Raw genomic sequence first — 20,323 nt, forward strand, 5'->3', positions numbered from 1 at the left:
CCCCCGAACGAAATCTGTAAAATTCGGGTTTAACCCGAATCTACCCGAAAACATCCGGGTTGCGTGGCACACTCATAAGCGTGCATTAAAATAAAGTTCGATAACATTGCTAAACATTAGTTCCATGTTAAGACAAATTTTTATTAAACAAAAAAAATCACCCGAACACACCCGAATTCCTGACGACAGAATATGCCGTAACGGGATTTAACCCGAATGCACCCGAATTTTCAAATGAAAAATATCACCCGATATTTACCCCCCGAATTTGGCCAAAAATAAAACCCGAAAAAGTCAGGCCCTAAGCATAGATGTGCCAACCGGATAGGGCCCCATCTGTGTGCTGGAACACCCCTCTAACTCCTCTCTCTAACCCTCAACTCTCTGGGATTCTGGAGTAGAATGCAAATGCTGACCCCTGCTTTGGTGTCCATAGCTGTCAAGTACCTCTGTGTGACAGTAAACTCTGTCCATGCAGAGAGGTCACTCAGCAAGTACTATTTGATAGGCAGTGACAAATGTCGCTCCCTCTCCGAAGAAAGTACAATGTACCTTGTTATGCTAAGTCACACAAGTTTTTGGAGTAAGTTTTTGGTCCCCTCTACACCAAGAGCTAAGAGAGAGAATTTTTTGCCTAAACCAGAGCAATTTTCCTTTTACGGCGGAAAAATGCAGAATTCATAGTTCCCTGCTGCAGAATTCAGGATTTGCCGCAGCAGAAAAAGAAGGGCCTTAAACATTATCCTATCGGTATCATACGTACGTTCCCGGATGCGATAGTCCCTTTAAGGTCAGGATCCCAGCACGATTTTTTGTGCAAACAGGCCTATCTCTCGTAGATAGAAAAAGTTAAAAGGAGGTGGAAAAGTAAGCAGGAGAACTGAACAGAAGGGATACGAGCAGGACAGTTGTGTCCAATGTCCCCGACAATGGACAGTACCCCATTTCAGTTACTAAAAGCTAACCGTACTGGTTTGGTACAAACGGTGATGTAACTGCACTTGCTGACAAACAAGTTAGTAGTGTGCATTCCTACAGACGCATCAGTGAGGGAAATTTGCCGGGCAAAAATCGGGTTTCGCCCTATAGAGGCAACCTTCAATGTGGGGAAGAATCGGGTTAAACCCTAAAACTTCAGGCTCTAAGATCGGGTGATTCCCAAACTTAACTTCACATTGTACAAGAGATAAACTGATGTTCTGAGGCTGGAACAACATAGAAGGGACAGATACAAACAGAGCCTCAAATTGCCTAAGAAATCAACGATGAAAGATGAAAGTCACTGAAAAGGTTAGCCAGCTGTAGGGATCGAACCCCACGACAATCCAGAAGATGTGGGTTCGATCCCTACAGATGGCTAACCTTTTCAGTGACTTTCATCTTTCACATTGTAGCTAAGGTGGTGTCTGGACAAACAACGCAATTCAACTGAAGGTGCGATCGGAATAGTGGGTGAATACACGTAACAGGAACATTTCATTTTGAGACAGTCAGAAACATTAGACAATGAATGTAATTGGATTTTGCAACCAGTTGCGTGCACCCGGCTGAATCTGGGCAACAGTGTGTGGACTGACGTCACTGGAGTCTGTTATGAAGGCAGGCTGTCTGTCACAAAATGCGGTCTTCGGTGGTATCGGTGGTATCAGACTGCAATCAGTCTGGTGATGCTGTCAGCTGAGCTGCTGGGAATCTCACCAGCAATGCCAATTATGTCACCAGAACAGGCGAAGCAGGTAAGGGCCGTCTCAACCTGAAGCTGTTAGTTTGTTTTTGAATCCCATGCTTTTGATGTTTTATAAAACAAAACATGAACGAGTTTTGGGGAACTTTTTTGGTGTTTTCTTCTTGGAAGGCATCTCCAAATGGATATCACATTAACTTTAGAATTCCGGAATTCTCACGGACACCACCTTTAGCTTTCACCAACACTTTTAAGGCGATGGTTTCCTTCTACCTGTGGGGAACAACATATATTTCCTGGTTGGGTATATTACTGGTAATTTTCACTACAACATCCACAGTTTTTGTTACGGTCATGCTGTGCAATGAATAATCACTTTTCTTTTAAGTCGGGACATGTACACAGTGCTTCACAGCCATTTTCAAATTTAAATTTTCAAAACCAAGGTTAGCATTATGAAGCCTGTTATCCACGAAACACTAAGAATAATTGCTGCATAAAATGACTGTACACTTACCCAACAGCAACTCTGTTGACTTCTTCTGCTGCCTTGAACAAATTCTGCAGATCTGTAAGCAGAGAACATTCATTTGATATGCTAATGGAAAAAATTCACTGATTTTGGTGAATATGCATTTGATTCAAAACACAGGAACATTCTTACATGTGCAACAAATTCCCTTAAAGGAGTACAGAAGGACATCCAAAATATTTTCAGTTTAAGACGTCTAATGAAAGTATGTATGTCAATTTGCAAAATACACACTACAAAACCTTTTGTGCTATTTCGTAGAAAAAAATGCACACTTTTTTTGGTGCTTTTTTTCGTAGAAAAAATGTACCAAAATGCACCATTTTTTTCGTAGAATGCACCATTTGCACCATTAGAATGCACCAAAAGTTTTTTTTGCCAAAACGCCCAAACATTTTTTTTTTAGAAAAAATAGTTCGGGCATTTTTTTTTTCGTAGAAAAAAATGTACACAAACACAGCTGCACGCATTCACTCTCGACTCGCCCCGTGGAGTGTAATGAGGAGACGAAGGACGATTCGCACGTGGCCGACAACAGTATAATGTCAGCATGTCCCCGTTCTCTGGTCAGTCGATATCCTTTTAATTTTTTTTTTTTTTTAATTGGGTGTTAGCGCCGCGAAGCAACTGTGGCTATGAGCGACGTACAGATATGGACAGACGGAGAGAGGATAGCAGGAAGGAGTGGGGGACAGGGGGATTAGTATGCGTCCTGGGCCGACTTCAGGGGGAACTGTGCCGACATTCGTCTGGAAAGTCTTCGGAAAACCCAGGGAAAACCTCAGACAGCACAGCCGGCGGTAGGATTCGAACCCACCACCTCCCAGTCTACAGCACGACCTTGGTTACCACCAACGAGCGGACGCCTTAGCCCACTCGGCCATGCCGCTGGTGGTCAGTCGATATCCGCACCCGTCTTTTTCTTTTTGTCATGAGGGCTTTCTCCTCTTGTAGCCTGTAAGCCCCTCGGAGTTTCCCTGGGAGCAATGCTTCTTCAGAGCCCCGAACAGCTGACTAGCAGACGACATTTCTCTGAACCAGTCAGTGAGCGCCGACAGTAGGACTCCAATGCAAGGCCAAGAGAATGGTACTAATCTCAACCGCTGTCACGCACGGTCGCTTTTTGCAGCGCATTTTAAATTCCATTTCCGCGATAATTATGACTCTGTGGGGTGAATTGCATTTTATTGGCCTGCTTAACAGTCTTACAGAAAGAAAACGGGGTGCTGAAAATGATTTCCGTGCTACTTTAATGTGCCTTCACTCAGTCACTCCAAAGCTACGTGCAGCAATTCTCGAAAAGATGTTTCTTACAGTTTCGACAAAAACATGGCAGAAATGTAACCACAGGATGTTCTGCATGTGCACACCTGTGCACACAATCACTGAAAAGCAATCGTATTTGAGCATGTAAAGCTGCGGCATACAGTATGTGTGAAATGTGGTTGCTAAGAAAGCCGCTATTGCGTGAGTATGGTTTTGCGGCTTGAGTACGTATCCATTCAGCACACCCTGTGCTTATACATCAAGTATGTTCTTTGTTTCTTTCTGTTCTTTCTTTTTTTTTTTTTTTTCAACAAAAAAAGGTTTTGAGAAAAAGGAGCACATAGAAAGGCAAGGCTTTGTGAGAATATTGAGTTTTCAGTGAGTCCTTTGCTACATTTCTGTGCTACAGCTAACTATGCGTTCACTTAGTTCAATTGTGATCGGAACGCAATCTTTTCCATATTCAACATTTTCATTTCTGGTGCCGCACTTGTGAAATAAGAGAAGGGTTGAAGAGTTGCGCTTGCCTTCTACTTCTTGCTGTTGGAATTCTTGCGTAGAGGCCTCTATGAGTTTGGTGACTTGCTGTAGATGCCTGTCGATGGGGCGAGACTTGGAAGGCGATTCGGCACGCTTCTCGGAGATATGCAGCTTAGCGGTCACCTCCATTAACTCTGTTGGCGAAATCTGCGACAGACGTACAATTGCTTGGCAAAAACATCCCAACAGAAAAATGGAGGAAGGCAAAGTCAGTATATGTACAAGTAATATCTACAAATCATACTTTGTATCTGGCACAACCCTATAGATTTGTGCACATGAGTCTCCTTCTGCCGGACAGACAGCTGGCAACTGTTCTAGCAAACACCACAGTAATATGCTATCAGGTGAATTTCAAATTTACAAATTTATGCTCAAATATATTATGATTTGAAGTTTTTAAAACTGCAGCTGCAGTTTTTTCCCAGCTCCAAGCATCCCAGAACAGAAACGATCGTGCAACTTTATTTTGGTCACACCAATTTGTAGAAAATGCCTCACTGAAATGTAGAGACTGAATGTTTCATAATGACTAGAAAAATGAGGTTCTACAACAACGTAAACATGCTGCTTCAAGTGCATATAGCACATCATCATCCCATAGAGGTAACTGAAAGGTTGATATCTACTTCCTGGCCACTGATTATTTTATACATCATCATCATTGTGCATGCAAGAAAAAATTCCAGGTGAACAAAAGTGAACATGAAACATGTGGATATCCTGAAAATCGGGCACAAAAATGTAACTCGGGATGTTGCAGCACATTACATCATGATGTCCTGTCATGTTCAGACTTATCACACTTCAAAACATTCCTGCACTCTCAAAACAAAACTTCACCAAACAGCATGCTCTTAGCCAACCACCATCCGGAATGACATCATTCTCTCCCCCTCGAGTTGTTAAAAACAAAGAGGTGTACGCCTTTTTGTGACACTTATGCAGCCAGGTTATTTGTCACAAAAAGGCGTACGCCCGTCGCTTTCTGCAAATCAGGGACGGTAATGACATCGTCAGGGATTTCCCCCACCACACCTCCCTACAATGCACCCCCAAAAACCCTCGACCAATTCAGTTTAATTAATTGTCACAAAAAGGTGTCCGCCCCACGCTTTCCACACATCAGGAGTGATAACGGTATCTTCCTGTGCAATGGTCCTTCACTTTGCTATGTGGTGAAGTTCTGTTTTAGGTGTGTGGTTATGATGGTTATGATGGTGATGATGCTGATGCTGATGCTGATGATGAGTTTGATTTTTCTGGCGCGAAAGCATCTATGGCTAAGGTTCTGATGCCGGTATAAGCTATCAAAGGAACAGAAACTGTGAAAGCAAATTTCGATAGGAGTGTGTAATTTGAAGGAACTCGTTATAAGGAAGCTTCTACAAGGTGACCCACCTCTGCCTTTATCTTTGTGTCTGATGGTTGCAGCTGATTCACAACCTCTGTCCTGATGAACTCCTTTGCAGCCTGGAATGTCACAAGGGTGTACCTAAATGTCACCAGCACCATGCAGAAAACAAAAAGTCACTAAGTTAAACGCTATACAGGCAGTTCTTAGGTTGTTTCAATTTCTCTCCTACAAGAAGATGTGAAGTACGTGATGTGCACAGAGCACAACATGTACCATATTTTCGACGCGTATAAGCCGCAGCTTATTCTCTCTCTATTCAGCTTATAGCTCTCTGGGCGTCCACCGCGGCTTATCCGAGAGAAGTTACTCCCGGAGCTTCTCACCCGACACAAACGAGCCCCTCGTATGTGCCCCAGATGGCTTTGAGGGTGACTGACCAGGGGTTCTCATCCCTCTCCCTTCTTCCACAAGGTCAGGGGCTTATCAGATGACAAAACGTCTACACAGAATGCCTTCCCCCTCGCCTATCTCTGAGTCACGAGGAATCTTCTAGAGTCAATGCTCTGTAGTATTTAAAGTTTTTTTAAATTCTTTTTTTTAAATTCCGTGTTAGCGCCGCGAAGCAACTATGGCTATGAGCGGCGTACAGACGTGGACAGATGGAGAGAGGACAGCAGGAAGGAGTGGGGGACAGGGAGGGTTAGTATGCGTCCTGGGCCGACTTCAGGGGGAACTGTGCCGACATTCGTCCGGAAAGTCTTCGGAAAACCCAGGGAAAACCTCAGACAGCACAGCCGGTGACAGGATAGTATTTAAAGTAATGTTGCATTTGTCAATGTTGACAATAGACCTCTCCCTGTTTGTAAACAAATGACATAACAGTGTTCGACGGCGCCACCAATTTGGTAGAGTTGAACTACACTCGAAGCTAGGGGGCGAACAAGGTCGCGCCAAAAAGCCATGGTCTTGAGGGGATTACGATGGTCCCTGAAAGGGACGCGACCTTCGGTCCTACTTTTCTTTCAGTAGGAGGCAGCGAACAAGTGGCCATTCGTGAAACCCAGCCCTCCCTTTCCGATTTGTTTCGGTTTCGGTCCGTCTACCAACGTCATGATGATGTTTCTCGGGTAGAGGTCTATCCTTTGATTTGTGCAAATAAACCCTTTGCCAATCCGTGTACCACGTGTGTGCCTATCTCGTTGCATTCATTGTGATATCTTTCTGGTGCACAGCGCGTTATCTGATGTCACAACGCGTTATCGGCATATGGCATTATGAGGCGGTGCGGCTTATGTGACAAAAGTTCTCTCCAGTGCGGGAAAGACAGTGCGCTGTGGCTCAGCTGCGGCGCGGCTAATACGCGTGAAAAGATGGTACACGATCTGTATCTGTGTGCACTATGGTACTACTACATTGGAGAGCAACAACGTAACCTCTGAAATAAATACCGCTATGCTTACCCAAGCACGTCCTTGTCAGGCACATGGTAATTGAAGTTCTGTATGTAGTAGAGGTTGCTTGCAAGTGAGTTGAGTCTTGCCTTCACAATGAGGCAGACCAATATTGGGATGAGGTCATCCGATGTCAAGTGCAGCTCAACTGTAATGCAGATCAGAGTGGCTCTTCTCAGAACAGCCAGGCTCGTACCTCTACTTAGCTTCAGAGATCGATCTAACACGAGTCAAATCCAGCTTATCAACACTTAAAGTACCAGCACAGAAGTCATTTATAACCCCCTGTTTTCTCCCTATAAAACTGTTAAGTACGCCAGTAAGATGCACCATGAGAAGTAATTCACACCACAGAGTCATAACGATCGCGGAAATTGAATTTAAAGTACGCCGCAAAAAGGGACCGTGCGCAACGGCCGTGGAGAGCAGTACCAGCCTGGGACCAGCCTGGGACCTGCCTGGGACCTCGCGCTGACACTACAGGGGCCACGCTCGCTGATTGGTCCAGAGAAATGTTGTCTGCTACTCAGCTGTTCAGGGTTCTGAAAAAGCATTGCTCCTGGCTCGGTCATGATTTGGCCACTCCTTCGCAGCTTTCCCAAATTCTCCGGGGGAACTGGTAAAACTGGTTTATGGCTGCAAAGGGAGACAGGGCGCTGAACCCCACTAACCAGCGAACGAGTCGCCCCTGGAACGTCATCGGCCATGTTTATGCAAGTTTTTTTCTGGCGAACAAATTGCACACATCAAAACCTTTCGCGTTATTCCGTAAAATGACACACACTACATACTTTCACAAAATGTCTTAATCTGAAATTTTTTTTTTTATGGCCCTCTGTACTCCTTTAAATGCCCTCAGAAGGGCAAATATCTAAGCTTGTTGGTTTTGCAAAATTGCGGAAACCACCGTTTCGAGGCGCGCGAATTGCTGGCTGCGCTCAGATCTACAAAAGAAGCGATGTGAGGAGGCCATGTACCTGCCCATTCATTTCTCCTTTTCCAAGCTGATAACGGTAGCATAGTTGTAGTGCAAAGTTATCTGAACGAAGAGTGAGAAAAAACCGGAAGGGACGAGTGACTGTTTTACTTCCACCAGATCTTGCACTAACTTGAAAGAGAAATGAGCTCGGTCGACAATTCGCATGCCTCGAAACAACGATTTCTGCATTTTTTTTTTTTCAGCTGTTACCAAAGTAGTAGGGAATGTATGTTGCAATGCAATGGGCTCAATCCGTCGCACACTTGCTGTTTCTGTAAAAATATGCGAGGTTGACTTGGCAAATTTCGGAGTTCGATTGGGAAGATTAAATTTCTCGTGAATTAAATTTGGTAAAAGTGCTTTGAAGTGATGGCACAATCTCAGTCTGCCCCCCCCCCCTTCCCCCCCCCCCAGACAATTAGTATTGACCCCATGATGTTCAGACAAGTAGATTTTCCAATAGGATTTTTTATCTCATTAGGTGAAACACCCTGGAAAACTTTAGTGTGTTCCTCGAATAAATCTGTTGGAAGTAGTGCCTGCCCCGTTTCACGTTCAGGGGCAATCGGGGCGATCGAGGTGCCAGGGGCGATCACCCCCCCAAAAAACGTTACTTTATACATGTGATTTTCCTCTCTCTGTCATGTCTGTCAGTCCTTGTGTTCCCTCAGCGCTTCCCTGTCTTGTTAAAAGCCCTGCTCGAATGCTCGAATGTTTTATTTGCTTCAGCTTCCCCTATATTTTCAAGGCATCATTCCATTCTAATTTTAACTAACAGTTACCAACCGATTTTTCGGATTCAATAGGGATCGTGCAAAAGTATAAAATAATTGAGCAGTCCAGAAAAACTTGACTAAAAAGATATACTACTTTATTGAATTAAGTGGCTGAAAAAACTTTTGTTGATGAACGCTCTTCTTTTTCCGTCACATCCACTTGTACTTCACCACGGGACATTTTGTCACTATTCGCTGCCTGATCGACCTATAGGGGGCGACATTGTCAGCTTTCTAGTGTGGATAACACGCAGGCCGATGTTTGGAGTTGATGGTTCTTTTTTGTAATTCACATGTATACACGCAATATTGGCAATGCCGGCCCAATATTCGACCAAGATTGGACCAATATTGGGCCAGTATTGGGTCAAGATGTTGTGCTGCTTGGGTATATTCGTCGGAAGATCACTTGTGCCGCGATGGTATGATACTGTTCGGTTCCCCAATGCTCCACCTACTACTCTGAACGCGGAATAAATGTGTAAAAGCAGACGACGCGTCCACACTACGGTAGTTCATCGTTGCTCCGCAATGTACCGACACCGTTCAATCTCTTAGCAAATACACCGATGAAAGTAACTACTGCCCTAGTCAGTTCCGAGTTCAACAGTCACAATGTATCCAGCACATTGTCCTCGGAGTTGGTCCTGCGATACTGCTGCGGTCCTGCTATACAATTAATAAAGCACCTGCCGAACAATCTTATCGTCGTTCAGCTTAGCACATGGCTGCGTTGTCCATGTTCTTAAAGTTCTCAAATGTCACAGCAGAGAGCATCTCCAAACCTCCATTACGTGCAGGATGCAGTTTCAGCTGCTATCGAGGATACAGATTTTGGTACTCAAATTAGAGGTGACTATTTGCAGTGGGTCTGTGCTGACTCGGCGCATACTACTCTAGGGACAAACCAAGTCCGAAAAATCGAGCAACGGTATGTATGGTATCCGAAATTTCTTGTTTCCGAAGTCCGCTGTTATGCATTAACTCTGTGGCGTTTGTGACCGTCAAAGTGAAGGTGTCTGAACAATCGAGCGTGTCTGAAAAATCAGTCAACGACTGTACTGCAGACGTGCAGGAAGCAGCAAAAGTTTCATTGAGATTCTCCTTTCGTGAGAGAAAGTGAAGCTTCATCTCCTATCATTCTCTCTTCTTGACAGGAAATCTTGGGCTTATCACGATGTAAGCCAGTCAGGTTACAAATTTTACCGTCCACAATTCTCTCATTTTAGTGGCCGCGAGTGTGTGCCCCGTGCCCGGTTCACAAAAGATTGGGGACACAAAATGAAAGAGATTTAGTATAACATCACCAAACAAAGATTCACCCACCATTGGGGCTCTTGAGACGGGCACACTTGTACGACGGCGACTCGTATATTTCTTCCGACATTATTTTCTGTAAGAGAGCTTCCTCATGAGCGTGCATTACTTTCACAAGCAGCAATCAAAAAACCGGATCCAAAGTAGCAAAACTGACCAAAGTGCTTTTCAAACACCACAGCTTTTCCAAAGGTGTTGTCTTTGCATCTAATGATGCCAGCTCTACGACCTGCAATTAAAGAGAAGCCCATCTCCGTGTATAATGGCAGCACTCTTGTAGTACGTAGGCCCGTGTGCATTTTACCGAGCTTGAAATCTCGTAAGAAAAGGCCGTGCCACTCTTCGTTGGCTTACCTGCCACATTGGCACTGTCTACGTGGCCCAAAACTACCGTACAGTACTGCACCGTACCGTACCGTACCGTACCGTACCGTACCGTACCGTACCGTACCTATGTAAAGCAGAGCGTCACATTTTTCTATTACATGCACAAAGAAAATTTCACGTTAGAGTTGTTGTTAGAATTTAATTCTTTAAGATGTGTGCTATGAAGCGCTATTTCATTACTCTTAGATATATTATCACATTTTACAGTCAGCACCATGCAACAACATTGTTACCGTCGTGTGCCCTGTAGCAAGTGCCATCGCGGAAAGTAAGTAAACCACAGCCTACAGCCTACTAGATTATAGAGACAACATCATAATCAGCAACTCCTATGAATCCTGTCCACGCAATCTGCTAGGGGGCACTACGCACTGGCCCACGGGATCTTCATCGTGGTCGGACAGCTGCAATTGCAGTTGCAGAAACGAATACATAGCAGTAGCAGACGACAGTAAGGGTTAGGGTTGCCACCTTTCGTAGTGAAAAATACCGGCTGAGGGAGAGGAGGTGGAATAGAGGGAAAGGAGGAAAGGCTCGCAGGAAAGGGAAGTGGGTGAGGGGTGGAAGAGAACACACAGAAAACGAGAGAGAGCTCAAGATAATACGAGGAAGCACATGTTCCTGTGTGTAATAATAATAATAATAATAATGAGTAACTAAGGAAAGAACTGGTGACTGCGGAGTTGGATCAATGCTCCAGATTTATTCGAGCTGTAGTGGAATGTTGAAGAGAAAACCCCGCAAAAGCCCATATTGCCACGAATCATCATCGCGAAACTTCCAGGGCAGGCACTAAACGGTACATCTCATCCCGGCGCATGCTGAAGAAGAAGCAAGAAGCTTCCAGACACATCGCCTGCTCTCTGGCAAACGCACGTGCTGTTTCTAGACTTTTCGGCGCGACGCTTAAATGGTTGTGCGCTCCAGGCTGGAGCATTCATTCTTTGGACACAGTTGTGTTCAGAGAGCTATCACTCTTGTGTTTTGCTACCAAGTAGTCTAATAAACCGTTCGCTGTTTATTCGACGACTAGCCGGCCCATTTCGCTTCGTGACAATATGAAAGGTCTTGAGTGACAAATACCGGCAAAAGGCTGCCGGTATCACCTTCCTACCGGCAACCGGCAGAGCGAGCAAATAACCGGCCGTGCTGGTATAATACCGGCCTGGTGGCAACCCTAGTAAGGGTACGCATGTTTTGAAACTTCAAACCTGATAATGATAACCTTTGCAGGACCCCTTGTCTCATGGGACTGGCACTGACTGCATGGAAATACTAACTTAAACTTGAGTACAAGACATTACATATAGCAATCGAAAAAACCAATAAGCGGGTCGATGACCAGAGCCACCCTTAGCTTCCAAACTGTGGCGCTGGAGAGGGGTGCAAATGACATGATCACTATGATCTATTAAATCCTTAAAATATCAACTGGGCAGTGCTTAGCGGCACAGAACATACCGCTCTGGGAAGAGGGCAGCAGAACGCGTCTGCCACACCGAGCTGGTCAGGGAGGAGCCCGTTGATTCTGCGGAGCCGCTCTGCAATCAACGTATCCTCGTCCTTGCACAGCTGCTTCACTGCGTTAAATACTTTTTGATGCGCCGCTTGAAGAACATAACTAGGGGGTACGAAAACGATCCAGTTAAGCCTAGCAGGAAGGAAAGGCTTATTCCAATGTACGGTGTGTTTCAGTAACCGTGTCAAAAAGTTTATTTTAAAAAAAAGCATGCTAGAAAAAAAAAATATGTGCAATGAAAGATATCTGTACCAAACCTTTGCCAGTAAAGCGAGCAATTTGATCAAATTTTAATTGAAATAAACTTGATGTGAAGATGAAGCAGGACGCAAAAAAAGAAATGGCAACTTTTGCGCAAGACAGTTCATTCAAATGCATGACACTAGATTTTTCCGCATTTTTTAGCTTTTGTTTCTAAGTCTACAATAAGGTTAGCAGGAAAAAAAAAACACCTGACAAATATGGCTATCGTATTATCAAAATGTTTAACGATTGCTACATTCACCATGTAGCAGTGGAAATTCAACTGTCCTTTAATACTTTTAGCAAACACGCATGATGTTTATTTGATGCCATTTTTCGGAGGCCTTCCAATTTAGGTCCCTACCAGGCCTACTAGCTTATACAGGTAGACTGGACCAAAATATATGTGTAAGGACAAACACAAAGTCTACATCTGTCAAATTAAAAATACTGATATATTATTATTATTATTGCCGTATCACTACGGAAGCAGAATTATGATCTCGTGTACAAACCTTTCTGTAGCTGCACCAATTTGTTCACAAGTCTTGCTGTCAGGGGGCTCTACATGCATGCGTTTAAGTTGCTGTAAAAAAAGAAGAAAGAAAACACGCAAGCAGCTGCAGCAGTTCTGCTCATTAAACGGCATTGAATTGTATACAAGCTTTGCTTGATGTAGCCACTAAGCATATTCAGCATATATTCAGCACATGTAGCAAGGTGTCTTCCAGTGCCAGCTATATTCTGCTCACATTAGTTCTTACAGACACTATACACTCAAGTGGGTTAAGGAAAAGCCTCGGTCATGGATGACATTTGGAACGTCTCTACATATTCTGCGCAGGAACAGGAAACCTATTAGGGACGTTGAAAGAGTCTCTGTTCAGGATATCGGTACAGACACTGCTTACACCAGTTAAAGAAATCCTGACTATCCTTGAGCAAGGGAGGCTCTGTCTCTTGAATGCCGACCAATAGGAGGACGCTGAGGGCGGGCACTTCCCAAGCCTCTCCTCTCGCCTAAGAGATGGCGCAGCATTACCGTTGTTTCGCGTGTCGCAAGGCTTCTGCCACGGTGCACCAATCTAACACACGGCTTCGTCGTCTATCAACATGGGAACGAGGCCAAACGCGAGTCACGCGTACACCGGTTGACTGACGGCGAAGCCCTTGGTTAGATTGGTGCGCCATGGCAGAAGCCTTGCAGCAGGCAAAAGAGCGGCAGCTGCTGGTTAACGGACGGCAAAGCAGTTGGTTAGATTGGTGCACCATATGGCAGAAGCCTTGCGACACGCATACCTGCCAACTTGGGAACATCCAAATTAAGGAGATTTCAAAAGCGGGGGGGGGGAGGAGAAAGCCGTTGTTGGGTCGCTTTTATTTGCATATGTAACGGGAGCTAACATCAACCCAGCAGGCTCATCGGGCACAAGTTTTGCAGCAACAGACTTTGCCCTCTCCAAGAAACTATCTGGGTGTCAAGCTGTGACAAGGCTATGACACTTTCTCAAAAGAACGTGAGGACACAAAACTATGTCTCTGTTCTCTTTGCGAGGTACGCAAGGTCGAAACAGTTAGTGCAAAGGCACCTTTGTTGCCCGAAAACATGGAGGAAATGCCCGGAAACTAGAAGTGCTTGAACTAGAACCATGACCAGAACCCCTGAACTCCGTAACACAGAGGCTCCGGGAAGCGGCAGCGATGCCGATGGCAATTGGGCTGGTATTCGATTGACGTATATAGAGAGGGAAACTGCATTTTCCGGGAGATTTGCTTCTCGGCCGTACAATCGTACAAACCGGTCCGAATCCGGGAGAGTTGGCAGGTATGGACACGCGAAACAACAGCAACGCTGCGCCATTTCTTAGGCGAGAGCAGAGGCTTGGAAAGTGCCTGCCCTCCGCGTCCTCCTATTGGTCGGCATCCAGGAGACTGAGCCTCCCTCGCTCTCGGTCAGCAAACGCAGGGATAGTCGAAATCCTTGTAGGCGGCTTGGCACAAGACCGTTGGAGTCACAAACATTCCTGTGCCTTATTCGAAGAATAGCTCTGGCTCTGACTAGAATGAATCTCAAATTCCTGGGCTGTAGAGAGCATACTCCCGAAGTTCACAGCACAAGGTTGCCTTCATTAAGGCCGACGTTATTACAGAGAGGGGTAAACATTATACACGGTATTTCTGTCGTGGTAGCAGTGGTGTTACTGACTAGAGCACTGCAAAGGGCCGGGTTGGCCCGAAAACCAGAGCCTGGTCCACGGTCCGAAATCGGGTCTCAAAGTAGTTTTGACTGCGGGCTCAAGTTCAGTCCCAGAGTTGTCGGGCTGAGGTTTTGTGAGCCATTCTTTCGCAGTATTTAATCCCCAACATACATTTTGAAAACAAAGCAACCATGTACCTGGGTGCTCTCTTCGTCTTTCTGTTAAAACGCTACAACATAGGCGCCGAGTTATTCTCAGCTTCTCCATGTTGTGAACCTCACTCTCGCTGCAGCATACACCGTGGACAGGCGCACTAGACTCGATGCCAATGTGTTGCTAAAAGTACAAACCGCACCAAAACCTGAGCTTGCATGCTCCATGTGTGGTTGACGCTGTTTGCTGAGTACAGTAGTGTCCATCACATTGCAACTGCTAGCGGCCGGGTCGGGCTCGGGTCGGCTAAGCCTCCGTGGCATCGAGTACGAGCCATGCCAGGCCGAAATTTCGACAGCCAGGTCGGGCTCGGGTCGGGTAAGCCCCCGTGCCGTTGGGTAGGGGCCGCGCCAGGCCGAGTTTTCTACAGCCAGGTCAGGCTCGGGTCGGGCAAGCCTCTGGGTCAGGCCGGTAAATTCAGGCCCGTGCAGTGCTTTATTAATGACAACTAGTAACACAGAAACACAAAAATTTCTAAGTGTGCACATCCATTATTTCTGATAATCCCTCAAAAAAGTATAGCATGACCTTATATAATTAGACTCGAGAGAACTTGCAAAAAAACTTTAACAGTACGTACTAATAAAGTAGTTGCATGCAATGTGCACTAGTCACCTTAACAGTGGATGATATCATCTTCTTAAGCTTCTCGGAGGTGTCGTGGAGATAAGCAGGCAGTACCATGTAAGTGCTGCAGAAACTGGATAACTTTCTGTCAAGCTCATCGAGTACTTGACCATGGCAAGGAAAGCTTTTTAGGAAAGCGCAACACCTGCATAAAAAATTATCAGGTTAGTAGGGCACGGCTACACGGTGTTGAAATCGGGTGCACTTTGTTTTTTTTTTTTTTGCAACTGGTGTAGCTCTATCGATGAACAGAGTTATAGCTCAAAAACCTTGGTTATTTTTACTGCACACATTTTGCATATTTTGCACTGCTATGATGTATGCCCACACGTTGTAACAGAAGAGTACAAAGAAACAGAGCATATTGGTTTACTTGAAACATGATGAACGAATTCAAAATAGAGAGCGTTCATGCGAGAATGTGAACGGGAAGCAGACAGAGGAAAACATGGTGGTTTGTGGTCAGTACACGCCATAGGAAGTGCATAGAGTTCGAGGTAACTCGTTACAAGGAACTCGTTACAAGGAATTCGTTACAAGGAACTCGTTACAAGGAACTCGTTACAAGAAGGTCGTTACTGTAACTAAGTTCCTTTTTTCGGTAACTCATAACTTAACTCGGTACTTTTGCGCCCTGGTAACTTTCAGAGGAACTTGTTCCTTTTTTAGGTAACTTTGCCAAAGTAACTTAAACTAAGTTCCAAGTTACCTTTAATTCGCTTTTCACTCACGTCCACATATTTTCTTGCTTTCTCTCCGGTTCTTTCATGGCATTTTATGCCATGAAGGGTAATATTCAACCAATGACAGTATTCTATTCAGGAAGTAGGAACCGCTAACATTGAAATGAAGCAGAACCATTGTGCGCCCACATGGGGAGTAAGATGCAAAGCGTTCGAACTGTTGGACATAAACGAAAACGATCTAAGCGTGTTGCACTCCTCCGCAGGCAACTCGAGGTCTAACTCAACTGCTCACGCACGCTGCACCTGTGTTGTGCCATTTTGTGTCCAAAGCAACATGGAAGTAACTCGTTCTTTTTTTAAAGTAACTCCGTAACTGCGAGATACATTTCGGGCTGAATAACTTTGTTATTAACTTAGTTACATTTTTCACATGACAACTTAACTTGTAACGAGTTCTTTTTTACGGGTAACTCCTGGATCTATGGAAATGCATGAGGTGAGAATTTGCTTTGTTTCTACGTTTTTTTCTACAAAGTGATTTCTACATTCTACATTTGAAAAAAAATATGAGTAAAACTTCAGGCAATTGACTATCAGTCTGCAAAGTTTGAAGCGCCAGAAATGTCATCTTTTATTTTTACTACACGATCAAAATGTGTGACCTGTGCTAAATTCATCCTGTATGTCATCATGTTACACATTGCGTAATTCTTACATAAGAGATACGTGTTACCCTAGTTCATGCCCTGCCACCTGCAACGTCTTCTTTTCCGTCATCTAAATCAAGAAATTGTAATAATTGAAATTCGAGTGGCGCTGCAGGGCTTTAATGATTAGACGGTGCTATGTGGATGTCACTTTTTACATAAAAAGAAAAATTTGTTATGTCTTCATTGTCCATGTTGCATGATGACCCATGCAACTTTGAATGAACGAGCACTTTTCATTCAATAAATCCTGTCATATCACCATATCAGAATCATGAATGCAACAGAAAGTAGAGCTGTGCAAATATTCGAAATTTTGAATACGAATTGAATATCTGATAGCATTCGAATGCTATTCGCAACCTATTTTCAGTATTCGAAACTTTTGAATATTTTGTGAATAGTACTGAAGCGAGGTACCCTTATCGTCATTGGGCTTCACCTCATTGCATCCAAGAGTTATGTGAAGCACACTTCACGTTACCGCCATTGCTTTTTTTGCTCTGTTCTGCGAGTCGGCTTCACATCATTACATTCAAGTGTTAGGCGAAGCCCGCTTTACACTGCTTACTTACTCCGTAACTAACGTCTACAACTTCAGTGACCTCATGGTCAGCACTGTGGTCTGGGCACTGCGTGATCCAGTAAATGTACTCCCAACTTTCAGAGTTATGTTCAGTAACAGACGGAAATATGTGCAGTTTCTAAAGAAAAGTACAGGAAATTCACGACATAAACATAGAAATGAGGAGATGCATCCAAAACGGACTGCACGGACCATGTTGACTAACTCTCAATGCAGTTCATCCCACTAATGCAGTCTACCAAACACGGAGGGACCCTTCCCTCACAATATGTTATGCTGGTTGAAAAGGCTCACATGCTTCGAGCAGAACTTCATCATCTATTAGAAAGAAATTATCTGACGAGCATAACGCCACAAAACATTTCACGATGAGGTATTCGAAATTATTTGAATTGGGCCATTTCTGATTACTTGAATTCGATTTGCCTTCTTAAGGAATTATTCGGATTCGATTCACAATGGAAATTTTGCTATTCGCACTGCTCTAATAGAAAGGCCCCCAAAAAAGCACTCTCTTGGTAGGCATCACCAGATGGGAAGTGGGCTTCACCTCACACCCTCATGGGGATCATATCTAGAGCCTGAAGTTTTCGGGAAATATTTTTTTTCAAAATACGGGGAGTAAAAATCGGGTGAATAAACGCGTGCACTAAATTCATGCGAATTCGGGTGAAAAAAAACAGACGGTATGTTAAATTCGGGGAGAAATCGGGTTCAGTTACTCAAACTAACTGTGGTGGTTTGGTACAAACGGTGATGTAACTGCATTTACTGCAAAAAAGCAAGTTAATGCATTCTTACAGACATCCCAGTGGGGGGGGTAATTTGCCGGGTAAAAATCGGGTTTCACGCTACAGGGTGAACCTTCAATTCGGGGTGCAAATTCGGGGAAAAATCGGGTAAAACCCTAAAACTTCAGGCTCTAATCATATCATTTTCACCTGCTCACCCACTGATGCCACAAAAAGTGGGGCCAAATAGATAGGGCCCTGTGTTTTAGGGTGACCCCCACCCAAAAAAGAAAAAAAAGAAAGCGAAACAAACTGTGCAAAGTGCCAATTCAGACACCAGTACAGGCACTGGGAGCTTCACTAACCGTTCAACATTCTGCGCAGCTGTTAATTCTGCATCTTACGTCGATCTAAAATGCGAGAAGCGCTCTTTCTCTATTTTCCACCCGAAAATGTACTTTTCCACCAGATATCACCCCATGTTACCCTGTTTTACGGCTCCTGAAATAGAACCTGATTTTCAAAGAAACATAAATCCCGAAAACACAGGGCCTTACGTATAGGGCACTAACACACTTACTCTTTGTAAGTCCAGAGGTAGTCGCTCTCACCGCCTCCGCAAGCTGACATGACCTGCCGAGAACAAAGAATAAGTAGGGTCTCACCTTTTTTTTGGGTTAAAGGGGCATTGAAGAGCAAAAATTTTTCCTTGCGGAATGAAAGGTGCCATTACCTTGAGATGAACGCAAAAGGAACAGGATCCACCCATTGCGTCGTTCGTGATTTATGAGTGAAAGGACCTGTAATTTTTGCTTTTCCCTCTCCTTCTCAAGAAGCCCGACAATGCGGAATAATGCCCAATCGCCATTGGTTTCCTTTGAAACGATCTGTCCAATCATCGCGGGAGATTGTTCGAGTAGACCAACCCGACGCTTCTCCGAACTGTTGTGCTTCTTGAGAAGGAGAGGGAAAACGCACACTGCGGTTCCTTTCACTCATAAGTAACAAAATGACGCATCGGACAAATCTCGTTCCTTTTGTGTTGGTGTCGAGGTAACGGCAGCTTTCATTCTGCAAGGTGAATTTTTTTGCACTTCACTTCCCCGTTTAAAGAAGGACAGAAAGTGTTTCAGTCACTTCTTATTTTTAAACGAGCCATTAACCTGACTACTAAAATGCACAATCTGAAGCGATTCATTCGACAGATGCATAAATATCGCGGAATTCAGTTTTAAAAATTGTGACTGTGCGCAACGGTGACAATGCCCGAGTCACTTTGGTGTCATTATGGTACAGCCCTCTAACTGGTTGGAAAAACATCGTCTGCTACAACAACAAAAAATAAAAAGTGGAAAGCGCCAGCCCCAGCTTGAGCACGGTCTCCCTTGTAACTGTAATGACATCACCGGTGACGTGATGTCATTACAGGTGAGGACGTTTTCCTCCTCCTCCTCATTTTGCCCAGTTTTTTTATTCTGTGTTAGCGCCGCAAAGTAACTATGGCTATGAGCTATGAGATGTGGACAGATGGAGAGAAGACAGCAGGAAGGAGTGGGGTACAGGGGGGTTAGTATGCTTCCGGGGCCGACTTCATGGGGAACTGTGCCGACATTCCTCCGGAAAGTCTTCGGAAAACCCAGGGAAAAACCTCAGGCAGCACAGCCGATGGTAGGATTTGAACCCACCACCTCCGAGTCTTCAGCACGACCTTGACTATACCACCAACGAGCGGGACGCCTTGACCATGTCGCTGGTCATTTTGCCCCCCAGAACGAGTTCAGCGGGAATGCGCGCGTCGACGCTCGGGGTCGTCGGGTGTTTTTTTTTTTTTTTTTTTGTGGGGCAAAAATATTCAATACAGAGGATTTTTTTGCGTTAGTTCACGAGTCAATCCACATCCTTTCATAATGTGTCAGAAACGGAAAAATTTTCTGGATGGCTTTCTGGGCGCCTTTAAATGTCTTCCCCAGATTCGAGAGGCAAAAATCAGCGGGTTATCTTTGTTCTTCCTGTTCAGTTAGCGGCCCGTAGTTCAAGGTGCATGCCTGGTCAAACATGCATTCAATTACCAATTATGATCGGAAGCACCGCATTTTATAACATCAAATACGTGTTTTGCATTGTTTACTGTTGACTAAAATATTTACGATGAACATAGTAGAAGGAAGGAAGGCCAGCCGGTGCGAGTTTAAAGAGGGCAACATCCTCGAGCTTGGGGACGGAACTACACAGGGACTAGGGACACAACACAAACCTCTTTGTGTCTGTCTCTAGTCCTCGTGTCACTCCTTCCTCAAGCTCAAGGATGTTGCGCTCTTCAAAATATTTACATCACACATGTGTTCATATAGCGACTAAATATTTGATGTGATACGTGATCGAAACACGTGGATAAACTGGTGTTAACCCAAAAACGTCAGACCCTAAGGATAAGGTAGTGAGAGGCACCATGAAACATCAACATAACCAAAATGGCTCTTCAGTATAAAACCTAATATTTTTGTGCACACTTTGAATACAAGCA

The 20,323-nt window shown here is 44.5% G+C and overlaps 1 protein-coding gene across 1 annotated transcript in view; it reads right to left on the bottom strand.

Moving 5' to 3' along the window:
* Positions 1 to 20,323, bottom strand: part of LOC135370180 (ankyrin repeat domain-containing protein 27-like) — a 29,547-nt gene that overhangs the window by 1,723 nt on the left and 7,501 nt on the right. The window contains exons 7-16 of the mRNA XM_064603883.1: positions 18,380 to 18,432; positions 15,078 to 15,234; positions 12,567 to 12,637; positions 11,751 to 11,910; positions 10,060 to 10,131; positions 9,912 to 9,978; positions 6,840 to 6,978; positions 5,424 to 5,517; positions 4,010 to 4,169; positions 2,202 to 2,253 (exon numbers count right to left, since the gene is read on the bottom strand). Coding sequence (XP_064459953.1) covers positions 2,202 to 2,253; positions 4,010 to 4,169; positions 5,424 to 5,517; positions 6,840 to 6,978; positions 9,912 to 9,978; positions 10,060 to 10,131; positions 11,751 to 11,910; positions 12,567 to 12,637; positions 15,078 to 15,234; positions 18,380 to 18,432 — 1,025 coding nt within the window. The remainder of the gene's footprint in view (positions 1 to 2,201; positions 2,254 to 4,009; positions 4,170 to 5,423; positions 5,518 to 6,839; positions 6,979 to 9,911; positions 9,979 to 10,059; positions 10,132 to 11,750; positions 11,911 to 12,566; positions 12,638 to 15,077; positions 15,235 to 18,379; positions 18,433 to 20,323) is intronic.

The sequence above is a fragment of the Ornithodoros turicata genome, chromosome 10 (assembly GCF_037126465.1).
Source record: "Ornithodoros turicata isolate Travis chromosome 10, ASM3712646v1, whole genome shotgun sequence".
In the NCBI taxonomy this organism is placed as follows: Eukaryota; Metazoa; Arthropoda; class Arachnida; order Ixodida; family Argasidae; genus Ornithodoros; species Ornithodoros turicata.